Source organism: Pleurodeles waltl, chromosome 6 (genome assembly GCF_031143425.1).
Source record: "Pleurodeles waltl isolate 20211129_DDA chromosome 6, aPleWal1.hap1.20221129, whole genome shotgun sequence".
NCBI classification, from domain to species: Eukaryota; Metazoa; Chordata; class Amphibia; order Caudata; family Salamandridae; genus Pleurodeles; species Pleurodeles waltl.
The window spans coordinates 617,011,242-617,037,646 of NC_090445.1; the positions used below are offsets into that span (position 1 = coordinate 617,011,242).

Here is a 26,405-nt window from a genome sequence, read left to right on the forward strand (position 1 = left end):
CACTAATGGCCCTTTTCACTTCCAAAGCGTAATTTTCAAATGATTGTTTATGTGCAGGAAGGGACACCTTCCTGCACATAAACAATAATTTCTGGCAATTTGCTCTTTCTATGCATGCTAAAAGCAAAAAGCGATGAGGAATAAAAGTTGCGCCTTCCTAACGCTACCCCCTGTGGTGCGTTAGATTTTGGCGCTGCCTCAGGTTTATGATATCTCGTAAATCTGAGGTGGCATCAAAATGCAATGGGTGTTGTTGTGGCACGCCCATAGCAACACCCATTGCATGCCCCTCTGATGCAGAAAACTGCGCCGGAGGAGCCCATATTTACAAGGAGGCGTAATGCCACAAAAAGTGGTGTTACACCTCCTTGTAAATATTGAGCAGAGGTCACCGTCACTTGAGCGTCATGTAAAGTGATGCTCAAGTGGCACTAGGGGCTCTTAAATATGCCCCTTAAAGTCCTCTACCAGGAGATCTCAAATTTGTGAAATGTGATGCTCTATGCAAATATTTTCTCTCAGAGAGGAGCAGAGGAAATGATACTTCCGGCCAAGTTTTTAATGAGGGCGGAGCTGAGTTTTTACAATTGATAGTGATATTCTGTTTAGCAAGAAACAAAGCCAACACTGGATCTGGGATGCAGCATCAGAGGGAAATGACACAATATGACAGACTCAAGAGAGCTCACAATGCAGCCAATAACATGACATTCATTTTTAAGTATTGGAGGTTGCTGTGGGACTCGACTGCACACACTGGGCGATAACTGTTACAGTCAAGGCTGGCCTAGCCAGAAAAACACATTTGAGACAGCTACATTTTAGGATTATGGGAAGGTATCAGGCAGTTCTCATAGCATTCAGCGGTCGTATCTCAGAGGCTTACACTTACCTCTCAGCATCCTTAGTGTAGACAGTGACTTTCTGGTACCCCGAGGCACAGTGCTGGATGCCATTCAAGAGAATGTGGATGGCAACTAGTTGTCACCACTTTTGTAATTGTAATCACTAGGAGGTCCAACGAGTATGAAGGCCACACACTGAGATCCATCAACTACTGAACCGATTGCTCATGCAGTGGCACTATGCTCTTTCCATTGTGGAGCAGAACAAATTCAGATGAGATGCTGTACAGAAGGGAGGACAAGACATGAATATCACCCCAAGGTGTATGACATTGGATCCAACACTAGTCTTCCTCAAATCTGACCTGCTTTAGATTGAAAGTCAACCTCCCAAATCACGGCTATGTTTTGGTGGGTGTTGCTGGTCTCTCTCTGGGTCTTTTACAGTATTGGTAAGAGTTATGTTTAATGATTGTTATATAGGGGAACTGGTCTTCAGATCATGTGAGAGGGCTGTGGGGAATAAATAAACCAGCTACTGCTGCAGAACTTACTGTATTATCCTGATTTATTTATAATTTTAATTTAATTCTCATCCAACCAATATTAACACTACTGGGGCAATGTTTAAAAGAATATGAATTCAGATGTTGGAGGAATAAGCCAAAACTATGGTTTACTTTAAGATCCTTGGAAGAGTTAATTTGTTTTCAAACAATGTCAACTGCAGAATGGAGACATCCAGAGCTGTAAAGTAAATATTTTATTATAAGACAGAACGACCACTCTTCTGCTTTTCACCATGTAAGCTTGAGCAACATGTGGTACTCTCCTCTCAATCTTGGAAACGCAAGACTGAAAAAGCATGTAGCCCAAAGCTAAAATGTATGCAAGCCATAGGGCTGGATTCACAAAAGTAAATAAACAAGTGTATATTTACTCACATGTATATTTACCACTACACCGAAGTGTAATTCTACACTTTTTTGCTCTTTGCCATTTCTGAGTGTATTTTTAAACCTAGGTATAGACCTATAAGTCTCAACATCCTCTAATAAGGGAGTGAAGCCTTCAACAACACAATTTCTGAAGTAACTTTAAGACCATATATTATGTTCCATTTACTTGAAATGTCTCCAACTGGGGCAGAGACATCTGCACACTTAACATGAATCTGCATATGGAGAGCACAAATCCACAAGTGGAAAATGCTAAAACATTGGGGAAAGGGAATTGATGATTCGAGGAGTGGATTGTGGCGTGATATATTAACAATCTGGGGTGGTACAGTGTATGTTGAAATATTTAGTGTACCATGTGACTGATTTAACTTTAGTGCTCACCGGTAAGAGTGATACAATGATTGTGAAAGGGAAGTGTAAATTAAATAAGAAGTAGAGCATAGAATAGTTGACTGCGATATTATGGTAGTGAAAAAATTTCTCAGTATGATATATGTGGATGGTGTACTGGGCCACCTTTAATTATGCAAACATATAAATGCGTGCTGCTTGACTTACTGCAAGGCGTAGCTGGGGTGCCCTTGAGCCTACTTTCTCCCTGTTATTGCTATAGTAACTTTAGAAGTGTGCTTTATGAGTAGCAATGGTATTATTCTTATGTAGGTGTGTCTTTATATTAATATGTTGTTCCCTAAATTCCTCCTTAAATTTCCATAAAACCCTCTCATTAAGCAATATGCATACCCATTTTCAAGCTACTCCCCCCGTCCCTATCACTTTTGCTACCAAAATGTATTTGTATGTGTGCAGAGATCTCTTCCCATGTTGGATGGATCTCCGCACAGAAGAAATAGGAGAGGTAGAGGTGTCAGGTTGCCAGTTTGTTAACTGATTAATACTGCTACAGTACTACTTTAGGTACTACAAAGTGAAGTTTGTAAATAATCTCCCTACTGTCTTCATTTTTGGTCTGGGATCTTACCTCTGTTTCTGGCATAGATTTGGTTGTGTCTGATTTCCTTCTGTTCCAGTCAAGCTCCCGGTAACACCTGAGCTTTACCTGTTGTGACCCTATATACTAACTGGCCCTCTCAACGAAGCACAGCATTGCAACAAAGCCACTAATTAGCCATGTGATTTGGAGCTGTTAACCTCTTAGCTGCTGGGCCTTTTACCCCCCAGTGCTGAGCCCTTTTTTGGCTATTTGGCGTAGTTCGTGCTTAGGCCTTCATAACTTTTTGTCCACATAAGCTATCCACGCCAAATTTGCGTCCTTTTTTCCCAACATCCTAGGGATTCTAAAGGTACCCAGAGTTTCTGGGTTCCCCTGGAGGAGACCAAGACATTAGCCAAAATACACATAAAATTTAGTTTTTTTCAACAAAATGGGAAAAAAGGGCTGCCGAAGAAGGCTTGTGCTTTTTTCCCTGAAAATGGCATCAACAAAAGGTTTGTGGTGCTAAAATCACCATCTTCCCAGCTTTCAGGAACAGGTAGACTTGAATCAGAAAACCACATTTTGCAACACAATTTTGGCATTTTACTGGAACATACCCCATTTTTACTATTTCTGGTGCTTTCAGCCTCCTTCCAGTTAGTGACAGGAATGGGTATGAAACCAATACTGGATCCCGGACAGCTAAGCATTTCTGAAAAGTAGACAAAATTCTGAATACAGCAAGGGGTCATTTGTGTAGATCCTACAAGGTTTTCCTACAGAAAATAACAGCTGAAAAAAAATATTGAAATTGAGCTGAAAAAAACAGCCATTTTTCTCAGCGTTTTACTCTGTAACTTTTTCCTGCAATGTCAGATTTTTTAAAGCAATATACCGTTACGTGTGCTGGAATCTTCTGGTTGCAGGGATATATATAGCTTGTAGGTTTATCAAGATCCCGAGGTACCAGGAGCCAATAAATGAGCTGCACCTTGCAATGGGATTTCTTTCTATACCGGGTATACAGCAATTCAATTGCTGAAATATAAAGAGTGAAAAATAGGAATCAAGAAAAACTTTGTATTTCCAAAATGGGCATAAGATAAGGTATTGAGCAGCAGTAGTTATTTGCCCATCTCTGAATTCCGGGGTGCCCATACTAGCATGTGAATTACAGGCCATTTCTCAAATAGATGTCTTTTTTACACATTGTCTTACTTTTGGAAGGAAACAATGTAGAGAAAGACAAGGGGCAATAACACTTGTTGTGCTATTCTGTATTCCCCCAAGTCTCCCGATAAAAATGGTACCGCACTTGCGTGGGTAGGCCTAATGCACGCGACAGGAAAGGCAACATGGACACATCACATTTTTACATTGAAATCTGACGTGTTTTTGCAAAGTGCCTAACTGTAGATTTTGGCCTCTAGCTCACCTAGGGAAACCTACAAAACCTGCACATTTTTTTAAAACTAGACACCTAGGGGAATCCAGGATGGGCTGACTTGAGGGGCTCTGATCATGTTCTGTTACCCAGAATCCTTTGCAATCCTCAAAATGTGGCCAAAAAAACACCTTTTCCTCACATTTCGGTGACAGAAAGTTTTGAAATCTGAGAGGAGCCACAAATTTCCTTCCACCCAGCGTTTCCCCAAGTCTCCCGATAAAAATGATACCTCACTTGTGGGGGTAGGCCTAGTGCCCGCGACAGGAAATGCCCCAAAACACAACATGGACACATCACATTTTGACAAAGAAAACAGAGCTGTTTTTTGCAAAGTGCTTAGCTGTGGATTTTGGCCTATAGCTCAGCAGGCACCTAGGGAAACCTAGCAAACCTGCACAGTTTTGAAAACTAGACACCTAGGGGAATCCAAGATGGGGTTACTTGTGGGACTCTGATCAGGTTCTATTACCCAGAATCCTTTACAAACCTCAAAATGTGGCCAAAAAACACTTTTTCCACACATTTCGGAGACAGAAAGTTCTGGAATCTGAGAGGAGCCACAAATGTCCTTCCACCCAGCATTCCCCCAAGTCTACCAATAAAAATGGTACCTCACTTGTGTGGGTAGGCCTAGTGCCCGTGACAGGAATAGATCACACAACGGTCAATGTTGGTACTTACATGAGGCAACTGTTGACCCTGGGGTGATGCATTTCTTACGCAGGCACTAGGTATAGGCACTCAAGTGGGGTAGTGTTTTTATCAGGACAGGTGAGGAATCACTGGGTGGTAGGAATTTTGTGGATCGCAACATATTCCTGTAGTTTGTGTGACAGAAATGTAAGAAAAAATTAGTTTTTATTCAACATTTCAGCTTTGCAGGGTATTTTGGGTAAGAAAACTTTGGGGAATCCACACAAGTCACACCTCTGTGGACTCCCCCGAATATCTAGTTTCCAGAAATGTTTGGGTTTAGTATGTTTCCCTATATAGCCGCCGAACCCAGGACCAAAACCACAGGTGCCTGCCTTACAAAACCAGTTTGTTTTGTGATAGATAATTTTAATGTCTCCACAATACAATTTGGGCAGTGGAATTCGGGGCTGAACTAAATTTGGGAGCTCCCAAGAGAGCACCCTCTCTGTGCTTGTCCCCGCATTCAGCTGCTCTCTGGGTTGGGCTAACCCACTATTGTCCTGTTGCAGAGACTGTGTCCTGTTGCAAAGACTGTGCTTGCGAAGGGACAACAGGACTGCCCTCATCACCTACCTCACAATTTACTGGAAGGAGTTATCCAATGGGACTCCTCCAACTGAAAAATCACTCCCAGAGTCTGTGCCATTGTCCTATCCCTCAGATGCTCTCTCAGTATCTGCTGTCTCAGTCTCTGATCCTATGTCAGAGCTGTCCTCTATAACCAGAGTGACGTCAGCAGCAGTCATCCATCAAGATGCCATCTCTGCTATTGACTAAACTGCTGTTCTAAAACAGTAGCCTACATAGACAGTCACAAAATTGCTGGTGTGTGTGTGTGATACGTGCAACAGTAGAGGCCACCTTACCTGTGCTTCTTCCCTCAATCAGCACGTTCTTTCAAGACACTCAAACACCTTGTCACATACCATTTGTCACAGTCTTTAGCACCTCCTGCGCCCAGTCCAACAATCATTATTGGTGCTCCCACTCCCATGTCCTCCTCCTCGGATTCCCTCATTACGACCCAGCAAACGTGTTCTTCATCTCTCCATAGCCACCCCTCACATACATTTCATTTGTATTATAGCGCAGGTAGTGGCTGACTTTACTAACGTACTCAGCTATTTACTTAAAATACAGATTTGCTCTTTGCAGTAGTCATATAAACCTTCTGCGCTTCTTTATGGCACTAAAACTGCCACTAGACAAAAGTCTGATCCTTTTGTAGCAGAAACATAATCACAAGACTTACTTGATTTCTTTATTGCTGCCTAAAAGTTACAGATGAAATGCGTCAGTTGAAGTATGTGCACTGCTTTGAAGACGCAAGCTGCAACTGCAAGACAACTGGTGGCAAATATATATATATATATATATATATATATATATATATATATAGATCACTTTTATATGTGGGTCTGGTTTTCCTGGGGGCTGATTGCAGCCCCCAGGGAAACCACACATGCACTGACAAAAGTGATATATATAATATATATAGATCTCTATATAGATATATCTATCTACATGGATATATATATATACACACACATATATATATATATATATATATATATATAGATCTATCTATAGATATATCCATGTAGATAGACATATCTATCTACATGGATTGATATATCTATATATATATATTTTTTTCCGTAGTTGTAGGGTTTCTTTGGGGCCCAAAATGGCCACCAGGGAAACCCTACAAAAAAAAAAAAAAAAAAAAATGCCCCCACAGGGGGTTGCCCTGCCTATGGGTGACCCCCTGTCAAATATTTTTTTTTTTTTTTTTTTTTTTTTAATTAGCCCATGGGGTGGCGCGATCGCACCCCCCCCAGGGTGCCCCAACATCGAAATTGAAAAATATGGCCTTATTTTTTTTTTTTTTAAGAATTAGCCCCAGGGGGCCCCAACATTAAATTTTAACAATATGGCCCTTGGGGGGAGAGGGGGGTTGGGGGCGGCCCGTTTTCCTAGGGGGACCGACCACCCAAGTGAAATCCCTGGTGTCTAGTGGCGTTTCCTGGCCTGCGATCGGGGGCCAGGAAACGCGTTCAGGAAGGCCTTGTATGAAAGGGGAGAGTCTCCCCTTTCATACGAGGCCTTCCCGAACGTGGGGAAGGCTGTTTGGGGCCGTTTTCCCCATCGGAGCAGGAAGCGGCCGATGGGGAAAACAACACTGTGACGCGCTGATGTCACAAATGGGCGGGTGGGGGGCAGGGGAACACACGGAAGCTCTTCCGTGTCTCCCAGGGCTGAAAAAAATAAAAAGAAAATCCTCGGGTGCAGAGCACCCGAGGATATTCAAACCCCCTCCCCGGTGTCGCCCACTGGTAGTGACCCGCACCAGGGAGGTAGTGCGAGCGTCAGCCAGTGGCCGATGCCCGCACTAAAGGGGTAAAAGGATCTGTGTACACAGTCAGCCTCCAATGTACAGTATATTGTGCCAACCTGCGAATGTGGGGACTAAGACCTGCGAGGCATAATAGACCTCCATGCAGACTTTTACCCTTTCAGTGCAATGCCACACACACCAGCACAGTGCCAAAGATGCGGGGGTCCAAGCAGCTAACCACAGGAACTCCATTCTGCGCCCTCTGATAATGGGAATTCACAAACAGTGGCAGCTGTCCCTGACAGTTTACACTTTGAGAGTGGTTGTCTCCGACTGCCTCCAGCTTTCAGCAGACGAGAACTATTCAACAGATTCTGGTCATAGAAACAGTCACACAGCACTGGTACATTCCTCTGCAAGCCAGAAGTACGGGTTGGGAGGTATCGCTTTGATGCTACCTTTCCCTCGAGACTCGCATGGGTTTGCAGTGCACCCACTGTAATACAAGGTGGACATTTGTGCACTGTAACTAGTGGTTTTGCATTCAAAAGGCAACTGAATTGCTCTTCAGTGCCCTCTGCGTATTCCACGCCAGTTCTACATTCGACCTGGGACATCTTCTGGAATCTCGTTCGGTAAATGTAACCTTAATGGTTTATTGCACAATATAACCCTCCCAATATTTTCCTGTCTAACAGGCCAAGTCGACTGCAGCCTTGCTTCTCCGATCCTTGCTGACAGTGTACCCCTTGACAGTCTTATTGTGTGTGCTGTCAATAAGATTCAGACAGAAATGTTCACGCCTTCATACATATGAATGTTGCTGTTTCTATGCGCTGTGATACTTTGGTAAATGCTACTTCATTTTAATTTAACACTGGTGTAGTTCCTACAACTAATAGCGGTGGCTAGGGAGTAGTCAAAGAAAATTGCGTGTTTATTTTTCAAATTTAGCCATTAGGAGGGAGGAATAGAAACATAGGGCCAGATGTACGAAGCATGTCACAGAATCGGCCCTTTTGCGACTTGAAACATGCTTTTTGGGATGTACAAAGCCCAAACTGCGATTCGGTAACTTGTTGCCGAATCGCATTTTGGGTTTTGCAATTCAGTATTAGGAAGAGGCTTGTTAAGGGCGTCCCTTCCTAATACCGAATCCAAATGGTATGTATGATTGTTTTGTGACCGCGAATGCGGTCGCAAAACAATCACAGTTAGCACCAGTTTGAAACTGGTGCTAACCTATTCGCAAACGGGAAGGGGTCCTCACGGGACCCCTTCCCCTTTGTGAATGGCAGCAAAAATATTTTTTCAGAGCAGGCAGTGGTCCCACGGACCACTACCTGCTCTGAAAAAATGAAAAGAAAACTTTTCATTTTTGTTTTTGAAATGCATCTCGTTTTCCTTTAGGGAAAACGGGCTGCATTTAAACTGTTTTATTTAAAAGCAGTCACAGACATGGTGGTCTGCTGTCTCCAGCAGGTCACCAGCCCTGTGAAGGTGGCCATTCCCAATGGGGTCGCATATTGCGACCTACCTCATGAATATTCATGAGGTAGGTCATTTGCGAACCCATTGGGAATTGCAAACAGTGTAAAGTACACTGTTGTACATCCGTTTTTGCGAGTCGCAAATTGTGAGTCACTAAGACTCGCAGTTTGCGAGTCGCAAAACCAGATCTTTGTACACAAGGCCCATAGTGACTACCAGTCTTCTGGTAAACTTAGCCTGAAGATGGCAGTAGGGCTTTGGGGCACGTAGTGGAAAACAAACATAAGGGTTGGTCCCTGTAAAGTTGAGGGAGGTTGAAACCAATGCTTACACGTAAAGCAAATGTTGATGTACAAATAAATGAAGAAGAACATAAATCACTTGAAGGTAATGGTGCAAGCACTGGCACAGTTCTTAAACTCTTGCACAAGGTGAGAGGAGACACACCTACCTAGGGCCACACCCACACTCCGCACAGCACAAACAAAAACAGATGAATCTCCTACAATATGCTTGAGACCTTGCAGATCCACATTGATCAGAAGAGTGCCAAGCCACCATATACAGCTGGAAACATATTTTGTGTAAGGATTTTAAGATCCTTCTAGCATTCCCTATGAAAGATAGTTTCTTTATTGGGTGCAAATGTGGCAGATACGGATACCGTGGCTGGTCTGCTCTTGTGACTTGTTATCCTTTTTACTGAATGGGTCTGCTTTTTGTTGGTCCACAACAAGATCTTTCAGACTCGTTTACAAAAACCAAAACAGACCATACTTTACGACCCAATATCTCTCCTTATTACGTGTAAAGTTACATGTGATGGCCATAGGGTATGCCCTGTGACCTGTGTCACATTGACTTACAGAGACTGGAGATTCGGAAGGTCCCACAGGGCTTCAGAGGGGATTCCCCACAGCTGGTTGTTCTGCAGCATCCTTGAAATTTAAGTAAAAAATAAATTAGTTAACAAATAATAGAAAATAAACAGAAATAAATTATGGATGACGTACAGAATATAGGAAATACATTGACACAACTAAAGAAAACAGACTTTAAAAAATGACTGAAAACAGATTTGATAGTATCTCCACGTATAAGAAACTCATTATGTTACTGCTCATTTTCTAATGATCCAATTGTCTTTTAATACATTCCCCTGTTATGTTGCAACTACATTTGAAAGATATTTCGTTGTTCAAATGCAAAACTTACCGATATATGTTTTTCCTACTTAATTCGAACGCGTCCATTAGTAACGTCAATTCAACTTTATATTAAGGGTTACAGGAATCATAACTCTTATCTTTTAACCCTAGTGACATCATAGAATTTGAAATCAGATAAAGATTGACCCTTATAATCGAGCTTTTCAGAACTGTTGAACAATTGTTATTGAAGATTGGTGATGTAGAACCATGATAAATACATAACTAAACAGCTAGGAAAACATTTGTACTTTCACACTGATTGCATCACGGTGGTTATAAATGATTTCAATTACATTTGAGTATTGACATATGCAGAGACTTCAAGTTTTCTGATTCCATGCATCAGTCGCTGGTTCTGTTTTTTTGGGGATTCAGTCATATGTAGTCTTGAATTTAGAATGGAATGCAGAGGGCTTCATTTGACATGATGCAATGACAATGTGTCCTCGATGATCTTCATAAACATGTAATTGGGAAGCATGCAAACTCTCTGTCAGGGTCCTTTATTTCCTTATGAAATTAATGAATTCGGGGCTTGGAAAAGTAAGCACATAACCTCAAGAAAAAATAACCTGCTAGTGGGTGATAGTCGACACACACATATTGTGCTATAGTCAAGTTGAATCCTCAGCAACAAGAAAAGGTATAGCAGGAGAAACAACTTAAGAGGAGGAAACATACAATGGTGTATCAAATTCTCTCCTCTGCCCCAGTTTTCAATTTCCAAATGTAAGGGCTTTGCTGTGGACTGATCTACATACAAATGATAAATACATCAATGACGTTGTTTTGACAGGGCACGCCAGATCCAATTAAGTCTGCTCTAATACTTCTGAAAACAAAACTCTCTACCTATTCCATACTGAAATGATCACCTGCAACCTGTGGCTTGTACAATTGAAGGGACTACAGACAATAGTGGTCAGGCTATCAGAAGACGGGAAGTCAGAAGAGATCACTTTTCTGACACCTAACAATGAGAATTTGGGTTGCAAGGTCTCTAGCTAGAAGTATAACCCAAAATTAGATGTAATTGATTTCACTTCATGGGTGATTCCTGTTAGAAACTACAGCTCTGGGTTCTGCAAGACAGAAAGCATAGGTTCCTCTTCTCAACAAATCCACCAGACCATATAGCAATTTTGTACCTCGATTTTGTGTACCCATATTTCATTTTCTGAGCTTTTCTTTTATATGGTTCACTCTATGCTCTTGGTAAGCAAATCTGTCATCAATAAGACTTAGGCGCTGCAGTTTTTGTTTATTGCTCAGTAATCCATTGTAAGCCTCGTAGTTCGAGCTTGTGTGTGTGATTATACGAAATTGACATAAACACAGAACACTTCTGCCTTGCTGATGCTCAGTGTAGGAATCAGGCAGTGGGCCTTCCTTAGTCCGTGACCTTGAGAGTTCAATGTATTTCAGTGCAAACAATATGCAGAAAGCTAAAAAGCATATGGAATGGTGGGGGGTGGGGGGGGGGGGGGGGTTATTGACCACAACAGAGTTAGGGGAAGGAATGCACGCACAGGCAAATTAATGGAATCTTGAGAGCCGTTTGTCATCAAGCTCCCACAAAGAGACCTTTGCAAAATGGACAACTACAGATCCTCGAGAAGGAGGGTCTGGGCATGTGTGAAAGCTCCCCAAGAGTCCCTTCCACTGAAGTGGTGTGTGAGGGATACTGGCAGTGTAGGAACACATTGGGTCACTAGTTCCAATGCCTGAAGACAGTGTGTTTATGGACCTCTCAGACATGTACTTAGACAAAGGGAAGGTCATTGGCAGTTTATTTTCCAACCTGCAGAGTGCAATCACAGATGGGAGCCCAGGCAGCATTTCTGAGAGGACTCACCTGTGCAGGAGTTTACATGTGGAAGTATATGGAGGGCATGTAAGATGCTCAAGGCATTTAGCCCTGAACACATAGAAAGCAAGCAAGTTAGCGCTTACTATGGCTGTAGAGGAACACAAAGTGGCAGCTCATCTGCCACAACCTATTTCCAAGAAGTTGTCATCTTGCTCCTTAAGAAAGCACTCGATGTCCACTTTCGGGAAAGGCAGTCACAGACTACACCGGCCCTCAAGTGGCACTTACGGTGTGGCTCTTGCTGCACTGTGAGTGTATCTGCAAGGCTGACCATCCTTTGGGAAGGGCTAGTGACCTTGGATGGTGTGGTCTGGAGAATCTGGAGCTGCCTCATCACGTCAAAAAGTAAATCTTATGACAGCATGCAAGGCCTTGGTCATCGCCATTCAGACTTTGTCAGATGACACTGGCCTGTACACCAACTGCAAAAGTAAATCATTATTATTGGGCAATTTGCTGTAAGACTTGTCTGGTATCTACGTGAGGCATGCAGTGTTTGGATGGAAACTCGAAATGCAACTGTACATTGACAGTTATTAGAAAGAAACTAGTATACTGCACTTTATTTTATATTCTCTGCTTCCTCACAGGCTGCCCTGCCATGCTGGTATGCCTGGCGCTTTCTTTGCCACCCTCCATACCCCTCCCAAATTCTGCTTTTAGCGGCTTTCATGCTGTACCCTTCCTCCAGGGCAGTGAATATTGTCTACAGATACTACAACAAGCAGAGTACCTAGGTGGACTGACTCATTGGAACAGGTGGTATTTTTCTTCATTCACTTTCCTTCCACTGATGAGCGACTCAGGATGTAAGGATGTTAGGCCTGTGCAACAGTGACCCCTGTGGCTGAGAGGGCAAATCCACTCTTGGTCAATGGCTGGGAAACTGACTGTACATTGACTTGTGGATGAGGCATACTGAATGATGCCATCTGTGCTAACAGGCAGACTTCATTTAGAACTGCAGACAAAGGGAAGAGTATGCAGCCTCTTCCCCCGACCCAGTCTCAGTCGATATCATGCTGTGATTACACAGGAGCCCTATCGCTGCATCTGTCAATTTCCCTATCCCTCAGATGCAGCAGAGGTCGGCTCTTTTTACTCTTAGTAAGAAATGCCATCAACCTTCTTGTAATGTGGAAGAAACCCTGGAAATTCGACCAGTTCATTTTCAAGGAAGCTCTGAATCATCAAGGGCAGGCAAGCTGCAGAGAGCACTATCAAAATAAAGCAGCATGCTCAAAGTAAAACCGTCCACCGCCCATAGTCTAACCCCTTAATGCGAATTTGAACGCACTTCTGTGACACGGAGACAGAATTCAGCAAAAATGTTTGGACTAACAACCCAGGACTTTGGGATCTGGAAAAACTAAGTACAGAAAACCAAATGCAGAGCAACTGGGTTCATTGCATGCTAGTTCCAGTTTTGCAGCTCTTCCCTCAGATCACCAAGCTACTCCGTACCAACGCACAAAGGAAAGTCATGGCCAAAGGTCTGTTTCAAAAAGACTTTGTGGCAACTAGAAAAACAACATCCATGGCACTAGACAGAAACTTGCGCAACATAAGCAAACCAGCATTTGCAATGCAACAGGTCTTACATTTCGCCGACTTAGAGCTATTCGCATTGTAAACTCTTAACCGAACTTTTCTTGCCACATTAAATGGAAGAAAAAAAAAATTGTACGATTGCGCTGTGTAAAAAACAACGCGATCGCGCTACTAAATAAAGAGAAAAAGTAGTCCAGAAACCATACGGAAAACATGGAGCCTCGTATGTTTCCAGTAGTTAGTCGGTGCGATCGAGGAGGGCCAAACACCAGAAAAGGCATGATGTATGCATGCCTTTCACAAATGAAAGCTAGCAGGTTTTAAAAGGCAAGCCCACAAACCAATGTAAGGGACTGACGTGACATGGGAGTGAGTGGTTAGAAGCCCTAAGAGAGATGACATTAGGGGACGGAGCACTTTGCGCTCGCCCCTAAAAAGGAGGCGCTTTGGTGCTGCCCTACATGCCAGCTGGCATAACAGGCAGTAACTAGTAGAAGAACATATCCCCTTCGATGTATATCTCATTATTGGTGTGAGCCACGCTGATGCCTGGACAGTACTTCAGTGTACCAATCAACAAAGGGCCTTATTTAGACTTTAGGATAGTCCAACACAAAAATGGCAAATAGCTCATCATTTGTATTACAAGTGTTTTATTATAGCCTATGGCACATGCAATATGGCGGACAGGATGGCCATCATGATTTGACGGAGTATTCTTTATGCCAAACTCTAAATATGATCCAAAGTGGGCGAGGCAACAAACAGTGTAAACAAACGCGGTAGAAAAATAGGAAAGTGTGTAGGCAATTTCATGTATTTCAGGACTTGCACTTAAAAATTGCAAGAAGGGTGGTGTGTCAATACCAGATTATGTTCAGACGCGTCACATGCAGTTTCATGGGGGATACATTAATTAAAAGTGATACACGAGAATATGTGCTGCTTCTTGTCTCCAACCCAGAGAGAAGTGTGCAGCACACTTTGCCAGCTGTTTTTCTTTATAGAGAGACATCAGGCCAACGAATGTCCAGTTTCGGACAATTTACTAATACATTTTGGCAATGAATGTCCACAGCCTTTATTATTCCCTTTGACTTTCTTCTTTCCTGACTTGGAAAGGCAGTTTATTGAGAGCTTCCTGAGGCCCCGAGGAGTCTCGACAGACAGGTGCAGCACAGGCAGGGCTCCATTGTCCAGAGCCATTGCTAAGAGTAAATCAAACCCTAGAAAGAAGCTGCAGGAGAGATAGGCCCCAGCCCCGAGGCTGCCGGAGCTGCAGTACAATACCTTCCCCAGCCCGGCCTCCCCTGACGGAGAGGTCCCCGGGCTCTCAGGGACAAAGCACGGGAGGAATGCGCTGCGTCTAAAGACGCTCTCGGTGAAACATACAAAGAGGGCTGTCAGGGCACCGGGGCTCTCTTGACGCCCGAACAAAAGCTTTTCCTGTTTCACTTCACATCTGATCTCCATGTGTTTGTCTTGTGGACTTGTATGTGCACCTGGAGAGGGGTGAGAAGGCGAGAGACGTAGATTGGGGACCTCGATGGGTAGCTGCCATTGGCGTCCTATTAGCATGCAATGGAGGGGACGCTGTTACAGATTTGGAATATTCCTTTGTCAACAAATTTATATTGAGATAGCTATCCCCGAGTATACCTATCCCCGAGTTTCCTTCCAAATTTATCAAGGAGCACAGGGCCTTTCCGGAAAATCTGCTCCCATTTCTCCTCTTTGAAAAAGGAACAGGTCACCCTCTGTATCACTTATGGTGAGTGTACGCACTGAGATGCACAGAGTGTAAAAACATTTTTCATTATGGTCACCTGTATACGTGATTAATTCATGTTTTTTTTCATGTGTATTTGTTTTACACAACAGTGCTTTTCTCACATCAGTTGGGCGAATGCGTGTTTATTAGTACAGATGTTCTACATAATGTATTTACTGAACCATATAAATATGCAAAGAGAGAGAGAGGGAGAGAGAGAAAGATAGGGGGTAAGGGGAGAGAGAGAGAAAGAGAGAGACAAGCAGAGTAGTAAATCCAAAACTGATGACACATCATCCCAGCAATGGCATAACATGACATATACTGGCCTACCTTGTGCAGCAACAGCACCTCCCCCTCCAGGTTGTTTGGGACACAGTCCTACACTACAACATCACAAACCAGAAACAATTCCAGAGAACCTGGTTTTCTGGCATTCAATTGGAGTGGCAGTGCGCTGCTGCTAGAGGCTGGAAATTAAATCTAGAACACCAGTTTGTCAAAACCTCTAAGGACACGTGCAGACCTACTGTGGTGGCTTCCTGGACATGTAGATGTGTGTGCTGCCCAGCTACCCTAGGATGGGACCAAGACTGAAGCTCTGCCCAAAGACCTACAGCCCTTCTAGCTGTTGCCTCTGATGCCCTGACTGTGATAAGAACTCCAGCCAGCCCGAGTGCCCCAGAGTAGTTGACCTTTAGCACAAAAGAGCCCCTTAGACCTCTTACAGAGACAAGAGAGAGCTGATGAAAATCAACTGCAGGAGCGATCCTCCCGAGATCGGTAACTTTGTGTGGCAAACATGTCCACTGCACGAACATTTTTCTATTTGCGGGACACCTTGCAATCATCATAGCACATACGAGCATTTGTTTTTAGCCTTTGACAAAAAGTGTCCCTAAGTACTCTCAGACCTTGCCATGCAATGATACAGCCACCATCAGCCCCCTAAAACAACCAGGTTCTCAACTCACCTGAACAATGAGAGTCCCTTGTGTGTCCTTTGTCACCATGAGCCAACCAGCTACCTGACTGGGAGATTGGAAACAGAAACCCTGGTGGCTGGAACCATTGACCCTGTGCCAATACCAGGAACGTGGCTGGGTTTTGATACACGGACATCACCGAATACTAGCTGTAATGTCTGGGTATCAACAAACCCTGGGCAAAGTGACAACCATGGTCTCATTGTATATCTCATCAAGTCAATATTTCGACTAGGTCCAGTAGTACTAAACATGTAGCTGACAAACGTTTAAGGGCAATGAACCTGGTCTGTTGGCAAGCCCAAGACATCTTTAGAACCTCAGTTTTGACTGTATGCAATTGAAAGCCATTTCCTTCAGCCAAATGGAGATGTTGTTCATATCCTGAATATGCTTTTGTTATCTGTTGTGGAGCGTAATACAGGCTTATCCATTAGAAGTAGAGTAAAACTTGTTTTACAATGTGCTGTGTTTTTTATTTAAACCACTGGATAGTGAAATGTTTCTTTTGCATCATTACACACTTACAGAACGATTTTCTTTGTTTAATACTAAATATAATGGTAGGAGGCTGGCTCAGTTTATGGTGTACACTTATGGTGTGGCACCCTATACTGAATCCAGGCAACCCTCAGTGATAGTGTTTAGGTGTCCAGATGGCATAAGCTCTCTAGGGGTATCTGAGGTGAGTAGCTGAAGCTTATACTGGAGGAATGTAAGGCACTTGCAATACCGCAATAGTCAGATAGTAACTCCCACACAAGAAAGAGACACACAAGTGTTACAAAAATACAGGATTATTTATTACAGCACTAACTACTCGACTAGCATTGGTATATCTACCTTTGGATATATCTACACACAATATGTACACCAAATAAAAAGCAGAAATAGCATACTATAACCAGGGCCCATGGGGGGGGGGGGAACCATATACTAAGTAAGTGGAATGTGAAATAGTAAATCAAACCAAGGTAAGTGTGGTAGTTAGCTAGGGGCTGAGGAACAACGAAAACATCAGAGGTAAGTACAGCAAGTATTCCTTGCGACCGGGTGCAGAGTAGTTACCTACCCGGTCATCCCATAGACTAACATAGGGAAGTTGCAGTTGGAATTTGTGAGTTATAGGACCCTTCCCAGTGGACCCTGAGGGAACCCAAAGTAAGGAGGAAGGCTGGAGAGTGTCCCCACCCAAGGATACCCAGAAGACAGGAGTACCAACACCTGGGGACCCGGATGCATAGGGGTGAAAGGACGTCAGAAACCCTTGTTGGAGTCTATGGAGGCCCAGCTGCTGTCGTGGCCCGTGGACCAGGCTGGTGAAACCCAAGGATAGATTCTGGATGTAGAAGACTTGAGAAGGAAGGGGACACCGTCCATCACCCTTGGAAGTGCCCAGGGGGTGCAGGTGGCAATGCTCACCCTCCTAGAGGTGAAGTTCCATCAGTTTGGTGAAGGAAGAAGACCAGCTGCAGGGTCCAGGAGCTGCAGAAGATCTTAGAAGTCACATATAAGCTGTCACAGTCGGTCACCGGATTGCAGGAGGCTCAGTGACCAGCGAGGCCACCAACTAATTCTGGCAAATGCAAGCAGGAGCTGAAGATGGATTTGCAAGTTTTTGGGGACCAGCAAGGTCCAGGAGACTCTATCCTTGAGAGGAAGTCAGCACACAGAGAGGCTGCAGAAGTCATAGGAGTGACCCAGAGGTGATGGACACAAGGAGTCACAAGGAGGCCTCAGCAGTATAACAAAACAGAAGTCCCACATCACAGAATTTGTAGGACGGAGGCTGATCTTCAGATTACCAAGTGCTGGAGGCTGGGGCTTCTTGGTGCTTGAAGATCTCTTGGAGAAAGAACCAACAAGCCTTCATGTTGTCCGTGGGACAGCAGGATCCACCAGCCGGTCGTCGTTATCTGGAGGTGCCTGCAGATGCAGGGGAGGGACTCCTTCACTCCAAGGGAGATTCCTTCATGCTTCAGGGTGCAAACAGAGTCCTTGTGACCTTGGAGGATGCACATCCTTGGATGTTGTAGAATGTTTGCAGGAGAAACAATGTTGCAATGGGAGCCTTCCCACCAGAAACAGAGTTGTTTCGGTTCCAAAGCAGACCAGCAGCGGTTCCAGAGGCCAGATGCAGAAGATGTCTTGCAGATAGCTCCCTGTAGATTCTTGCTTGACAAATTTGAGGACCCACCCTCGGGGGAGCCCTCAAGTAACTCTAAGAAAGGGTTGGTCACTCTCTGAAGTGGCCCACCTATCAGAGGGGGCTGGCGACGTCATCTACCTGGCCTAATCAGTCAGATGTTCCCAGAGTCCTCTGCACATCTAATTTTCAAGATGGCACAATCAAGTGACCACCTTGCAGAGCTCTGTGAACCTCCCTCGGGGAGGAGCTGGACAGGGGCCTGGTCACTCCCCTGCCCTTTGAGTGATTTTGTGCCAGAGCAGGAACCGGGGGAGTTCCTTAACTGGTGCAAACTGAATTATGAAGGAGGGCACCAAATGTGTCCTTCAAAGAAGTCTGGTGGTGCTCAGAGGCAACCCCAGCCCATAGACACCTAATACAAAGGGGGAAGTGGTCACACCTTTCCCTTGCAGGAAATCCTTTGTTATGCCTTTTGCTGCTTGAGTCCAGCTCACAAGCAGGAGGTCTGAACAGTGCCTGGGGTCGGCAGCAGCGTGGGATGGCAGCCAGACCCCGTAAGGCTGCACAGGCAGAACTCAGGATTCTTCTAAGGAACATCCAGAGTACAGGGAATCATGCAACTAGCACTGGAATTGGTGTACTTGCATGTTACCAAACATGCCTATGTTTGGAGAAAACTTTATGTAGTTGGACCACTCGTGTTGAACAGTGTCCACTACATACCTTAAGATGGCTTCCCCACACTTACAAAGCCCAGGGAATGGAGTATGGGGTTTGTAGTGGTACCCTGCTCATGCAAGGGTACCCTCACACTTAGGGATATGCACCCTGTTCTTGGACCGAAGGGTCTACCAGAGGGATGACTTATAGTTTCTAAGTGCAGTGACCGGGAAATAAGGTAAGCCTTATATCAGTAGTGGAAGGGTGCATGCACCATTTCATTCAGGCTGCAATGGCAGGCCTGCAGACACAGTCTGCGTGGGCTCCAATGGGGGTCCTTGTCAGCAGGATCCCAGTGCACTACAGTCTAAACACACTGGCACCAGGCAAAAAAGTGGAGGGGTACTCCAGCCAGAACCCAGCCTAGTACCGTAACTAAATGTGAAAACTCTCCATTTGGCAGAGGAGAAAAGATTTTCCCATCTTTCCTTACAGGCCAGACTTCTTGACAAACATTTTATTATTTTAACATTCAGATTATTTTATTAGATTTCTCTTCTCTTGCTCTCCATTGAGTAGTCCTTATGACAAATGCTCACTGACTCATTTTTTGCTTCAGGCTAGTCTACAAACGGTTTCTGGCTCTTGACAGATTTTGGCTCAGCTTCCTTTGCCAATGATATTTTACATACATTTGCATTTTGCATATTTAGAACTGAATTGACTAACCATATACCTTTTTACCTTCTGCACTGATCCTTAGATTATAAACAAACCTTCATGGTTTGGACTTTGAACCTTGTCTCATGTGGATTTTCTTGTGTGGATTTTCCTATGTAAATTATATGGATTTACCTGAACTCTGTATTTGTACTTAGGGCTCCTATCTATAAAGACACACCCATAACCCTGATCCATCAACAGGCCTCTTGTAGTAGTAAAAAGCACCACAGCGTCAGTATAAATCCTTTCCTGGATTCTTAGCCTCACAAAAGAACGCATTCTTCTCAGTTTGGGAGCATTACTATTTGAAGAGTCATTGGCGGTAGTAAGACCTTGCAGCTCAAAGGTACAACGCTTAGCAGGAGTAATGCTGTTCTTCCATCTGACTCAAGCTATCTAACCTAATCTAGTCCTAGGTCAGCTAGGTGGAAGTGAACAGGTTTGTGCATCGTCTCTCCTGGTGATTGGGATGAGTGCAGGGCTTAAGACGCCATGTCAGGAGCTGACCCCACTCTTTGCTCTCCGGTGACATGGCCCCAGAGATCCACCACACTTGAGTGCTGCACGCTGCTCAGCAACCAGCCCTTCATTTAGAGGATAGGTGAGGTGGATACTGTCTCGTCTAAGAATAACCTAATTTGAAGTTTTGACCCCGGAGGCACTGACAGGCTTTGATGCATTTACACTTGCTTTGTTAACAGATTGTTAGAACATCTTGTTTATTTGTGATTGGAATACTGTAACTCTCTGAAATGAACAATTGTGTTTTGGTATATTTTTCACTAAAGTTTGATTGTTTTCACTCATCACCGCTGCACTCAGATCACTGCACCGCTGCACTTTTTTATGCCACTCGTTCTATTATAAGTAAAACTCTGATACACACTGCCTGGGCTTTTTTGCCATTTTTGTACTAACTGGAAGCTGCCTTCTGGAGCCTTTTAAAGTGTTTGTTCATAAGTTCAGTTTTACAAAAAAAATCTGTCTATACATTGGGAGGGTGCTGGGTTCGTCCAATTTTCTCTTCCATTCCTCTATAGTGGTAAGCATAAATCAACTCAGCTGATCTCAGTTATTGCTTGGTAATCATTCCTGAGGGAACGTATTCTTTTATTAAATGAATACTTAGGATGTCATATGGGAAAATAGGAGCACTCTAAATAGTTTGCTGTATTTTGCAGTAAGTGTGTAGGCAGAGAGGTGACTTCAAAGTCTGCCGCATTATACACCAGAACGACTTCATTCAAAATGAAGTTGTTTTCAGCTGCTTGGGACAAATGACTCCTCTTGTGGGTGCAGTTAGTAAGTACAGCAGCAGGCGCAGCATGCAGTGTGTGACATTACCGCAGTCAACTATGAAAACAGAACACTTGCCCACTGTCACTTGGGTGCCTGACCAACTACCTTTGCACATGATTCATGAATTTTACCAACTAGTAAAATGTGGCTAGGGAGTTTTTAAACTCCCTCATTGGGGAACTGGTGAGTGGTCTGATGGAGTAGCGTTCCTGGCCACAGTGGATGAACTTTACTACTAGAAATTAGAGTATTGGATATTATGCCAAAGAGAAAATACGGCCTGGCCGCTGGACATGTTATGCCTGTCCACTGGGAAAAGAGCAAAGAGCCATTATGAACCGATGTTCTAGCCACTGCGAACAGGATGCCTACACACACGGGAAGCTAGTGATCTGTCTTAGGAGTTGGGCGTTTGCCAACTCTGCCATTGGGACCTGGGTGCCACTCCACCAAGAGATGGGCAGCTAGCTCCTGGGAGCTTGAGGCTAAAGCTACTAGTCTATGGATGGATGGCCTGTTACCAACCCACAGTTAGCAACACCTTGAACGGGTTGAGTACCCCACTGAGGACTCAACACAGCGGACCTTAGAAATCAACTAAAACCAGAAACAAATCATTACAAGAAAGTTTATTGTGAAACCTAAATTTGAGGGAGACTAGAGCCCTGCAAAGTAAAAAACCATAGATGTGCTGAATAAGGCACGCACACAGGAGAGCTCCGACACCGAGGCTGACATCAGAAGAAAAGATCCCTATGTTTTGAGATCAAGGATTTGTTGACTAAAGCTTGGGGCTTAGAGAATAGCCCGAGGCTAGGCGAAGTCTGCGAGCAATGCTTTAAAAACATCCCTCCCTGCACCCTGGCCGAATCCTTGGAGCGGGAGCCTGTGGGCCCTCTGAATAGAAAGTTACACTCTGCTAAGAACGGGCTGGGTTACCTGTGGTTTCCCTCGTTCCCTTTGATAAGGCGCCTCCTATTCATGTGGCGGATAAAGCTGCGGCACAGTTCAGAGATGAGGAGTGCTCTCGCCCCAGATGCAGGTCTCACATCTTAAGCCCCGGTAAACACAATTCTGCAATCCCTCTCCCCCACCTCCTCGGGGACAGGTCCCTACCTGCTTGCATCAACACGCCGCCTCTGTCGACTTCACGTTGAGATGAAGTTCACAATGTACCACTAAGTAGTCTGTGTGTGCGGCGGGGTGGTGTAGACAGGGTGATGGGGCAGGGCGGTGGGAGAACACAGGGGAGCTGAAACAACGAATGTGAGTGCCATGCTGGCAGGGTTATGTAAACTCCACCCCACATTATTCAGGTGGGAGGGAGAGTTAAAAATATGTCCCCTAAAAATTCTCCCAGAACCTTGTTTGAATGTCGCCCTCCTCGCATTTTTCAGGAAACGTTCCAGTAACAGTCTGATGGATTAAACGCTGCACTCCACGCTGCACACATTATAGCAAGATCTGCTGGTAGAGTTACCAAGTGCATGCTTCCCCTGTAAGAGTTTGGGTTACTTACTAGAAATGCACCCACTAAACACTAACTCTAGCGCCTGAGGGCGCCTCGCACCACGCAGGTATTTCAAAACATTCCCCAGATCCTCCATTTAGGGCCCTTCGCTGCAGGGCCAGTCCATCGTCATCTCTTTTCCTGTAACATCTCCTGCTACCGCAAATTTTGCTGAAATTAAAGCAGACTTTCCAGTAGCAAAACCCCTCTTATTGCTCTATTCCTTACCATCCACTTTGAATGTCTTCACTCCACCACTGCACCCCCCTCTCTGTGCACACACTTGCTTCACCTCCATTCCCTAACTTGTGTCCACCCTTACTCTTCCTGTACTACTCGCTATCACTACTTCAATGCACTGCATCCCCACTGCTCTGTCACACCTCAGCATACCCTACTGTTCAACCCCCTTTCTCTCTATCTGCAACCTTAGATTCCTCCCATTTCTCATTCACCACCCACTTTTCAGCATACACTCTTCAATCACTCTGCCCCCACCACTCCCCACGGAACCCCGTTCCTCCCAGTCACAAGTACTCGTAAGTGTGAAAGCCTGTGGATATTAGAAAGGTCTGTAGAATTATGCCTGGTAGATACATGGTCGGAAATGACAAGCTAAGCGTGTCTTTGCAAACTCTACACACTATCTCGCCTTTCCTCATTCCGATCCTCCCATTCAAAACACAAGCATATGCCAAATATGATGCTTTTTTGCCTTTTCACTTCATCATATAACAAGAGAAAAGGCTGGAATGAAATAAAATGAGGACCGCTATGGGTAAAGAGCCGCCATTTTTGAGTTGATGTCACAACAAGCGTTAAAAAGTCACAAAATCTGCATTTTGTCAAACAAGAAAACAGATGGCATGACTGGTAAGCAGTGAAGTATCATGAAGGAGCATTTAGTCGTCCAATACAAAACTCAGGTAAGAAATAATATACTTGGCAGTTAAAAAAATACGCTTTCTCTACTACACATAGCACACACATCCACAAAGTAAGGGCCATATGTACGAGCACATTTTCCCATAGACACAGAATGGGTAAAACCCTTTGGTACATCTGGCCCTAAGAGTCTATAACACCGCACCAAGAATCATGACCTTTGTAGCCAACCCTTAATAAACGTTTTGACAAATAGAACTTTTCAATGAAACTCAATCAGCCCTTAATAGCTACAGTGATATGTATAGTACCCTACTAATTACTACCTTGTCCTGACTGATGTTATCAACACTTAGTCGACTGACCCCTCCACACGATTTCATGTATCCTGTGGATGTACAGATCCTCTCTCCCCAAACCATGACAACTAATCACCAGTAACTGAAAAAAAAAGACAGTAAGAGAGTTCCAGGGAAGGGATTTGATACATCCTTGATGTGTCACTGGACCCACAAAGTCCTCCTCTCACCCCTTGAGAGGCTATTATCACAAAGACTGTGCCCATGTTAAACAGTCTGGAGTACAGCCATAGTAAGATATGTCCTTCAGCATGACTAGCGGTCAGAGGACGCACAATCAATCAATCAATCAATCAGGGATTTATAGAGCGCACTACTCACCCGGTAGGGTCTCAAGGCGCTAGTGGGGGGAGAGCTTGAGGTGTTTCCTGAATGATAGAAGGTCTTGGGTCAGGCGGAGGTGGAGCGGTAGGGAGTTCCAGGTCTTGGCGGCTAGGTGAGAGAATGATCTTCCTCCGGCGGTGGTGCGACGGATGCAGGGAACGTAGGCGAGGGCACGGTAGACAGAGCGAAGGTTGCGGGTGGGGGTGTGAAAGGTGAGTCTGTCGTTGATGTAGGCGGGACCTATGTTGTGGAGGGCCTTATGTGCGTGGGTGAGGATTTTGAAGGTGATCCTCTTTGACACTGGTAGCCAGTGTAGGTCTCTGAGGTGGGGTGAGATGTGGTCGCAGCGTGGGACGTCTAGAATGAGGCGGGCGGACGCGTTCTGGATTCTTTGCAGCTTTGTTTGGAGTTTGTTTGTTATTCCTGCATATAGGGCATTTCCGTAGTCCAATCGGCTACTGACCAAGGCGTGGGTGACGGTTTTCCTGGTTTCGATGGGAATCCACTTGAAGATTTTGCGGAGCAGGTGGAGGGTGTGTAGCAGGAAGAGGAGATGGCATTGACCTGCTGAGTCATGCTGAGTGTGGAATCCAAGATGAAGCCCAAGTTGCGTGCGTGGGTGGTGGGTAAGGGTGCGAATCCTAGGGAGGTGGGCAACCAGGAGTCATTCCAAGCTAAAGGGTTGGTGCCGCAGATGAGTATTTCTGTCTTGTCTGTGTTTATCCTGAGGTGGCTTGATTCCATCCAGCTGGCGATGACGTGGAGTATGTTGTGGAGGTTGTCCTTTGCAATAGTGGGGTCTTTCGTGAGGGAGATGATGAGCTGAGTGTCGTCAGCGTAGGAGACTATGTTGATGTTGTATGTCCGTGCGATGTTGGTGAGGGGGGCCATGCAAACGTTGAAAAGTGTGGGGCTGAGCAAAGATCCTTGAGGGACGCCACAGGTGATTCTGGAGGCTTCTGACAGGAACGGCGTGATGCTGAGATTGCGTGCGTGGGTAGTGGGTGTTGGGGTTGGTCCTAGGGTGGTGGGCCACGACGAGTCGTTCCATGCTGTCTTGTTGGGACCGAATATGATGATCTCGTTTTTTTCTGAGTTCAATTTGAGGTGGCTTGCTGTCATCCAGTTAGCGATGGCGAGGAGTCTGGCGTGTAGGTTACTCTTGGCGGTGGATAGGTTCCTCGTGAGGGAGATGATGAACTGGGTGTTGTCGACAGAAAGAGGGGAAGTCCCTATTACCCCACTGGATTAGGGACAGTAACAGTATACAAACCAAAGTATCCAACGGGGATAAATCTATAACAAATTCTCTAAGTAAAAAACTTAATTTTTTACTGAGTAGTAATTTCTTTATTACGGATAGATCAACTCAATCATAGTGTCAACAAATCACCTATCTACCTAAAAAAGTATTATATACAAAAAAGCTAAATATATTCAGATACAAAACCACCGTAAAACACCGTGATACATAAAATGTAGGCTGCTTAACCATCAAGTGGCAAGCAGTCACCAATTCAGGTAGTGACAGTGGTGGAAGGAAAGTATCCAGTAACAGTGAGACGAGTCAATCACTGAGATGAAAGTCCGATACAATCTACAAATTATTCAATCCAGATGTTTTAAGAATTCCAACAGTCACTCCTTAATCCATTCTAGTCGACGCGTTTCGGCCTGAACAACTACGACCTCCTCAGGACAATAAAGACGATGCCTTAACTCGGTGATTCAAAGGTTACGCAAACGATAATTCCCTGATTCGTGCAACCGAACTCCTGCTTTCTGGCAGTGAATAGCCCGGCGTCTTTCTGCAGCACTAAAAGCTCAGCCGCATGATTGACTCGTCTCACTGTTGCTGGATACTTTCCTTCCACCACTGTCACTACGGTGGTTTTGTATCTGTATATATTTAGCTTTTTTGTGTATAATACTTTTTTAGGTAGGTAGGTGATTTGTTGACACTATGATTGAGTTGATCTATTCGTAATAAAGAAATTACTACTCAGTAAAAAATCGAGTTTTTTACTTAGAGATTTTGTTATAGATTTATCCCCGTTGGATACTTTGTGAACTGGGTGTTGTCAGCGTATGAAATAATGTTGAGGCCATGGGGGCGGATGATGCTGGCGAGCGGAGCCATGTAGATATTGAAAACGGTGGAGCTGAGGGAGGATCCTTGGGGGACCCCACAGATGATTCTTGGTGGCTGTAGACCGGAGAGGAGGAAGGCAAACTCTTTGGGTTCTTTCAGCGAGGAAGGAGGTGAGCCAGTCCAGGGCTTTGTGGTGAATTCCGGCGTCGAAGAGGCGTGTTCGAAGGGTTTGGTGGCATACGGTGTTGAATGCTGCGGAGAGGTCTAGGAGGATGAGGGCAACGGTTACGCCCTTGTCC

At 44.6% G+C, this 26,405-nt stretch overlaps 1 protein-coding gene across 1 annotated transcript in view; it reads right to left on the minus strand.

The window, feature by feature from the left end:
- LGR6 (leucine rich repeat containing G protein-coupled receptor 6) overlaps positions 1-26,405 on the minus strand; it is a 404,113-nt gene that overhangs the window by 217,225 nt on the left and 160,483 nt on the right. The window contains exon 4 of the mRNA XM_069238930.1: positions 9,583-9,654. Coding sequence (XP_069095031.1) covers positions 9,583-9,654 — 72 coding nt within the window. The remainder of the gene's footprint in view (positions 1-9,582; positions 9,655-26,405) is intronic.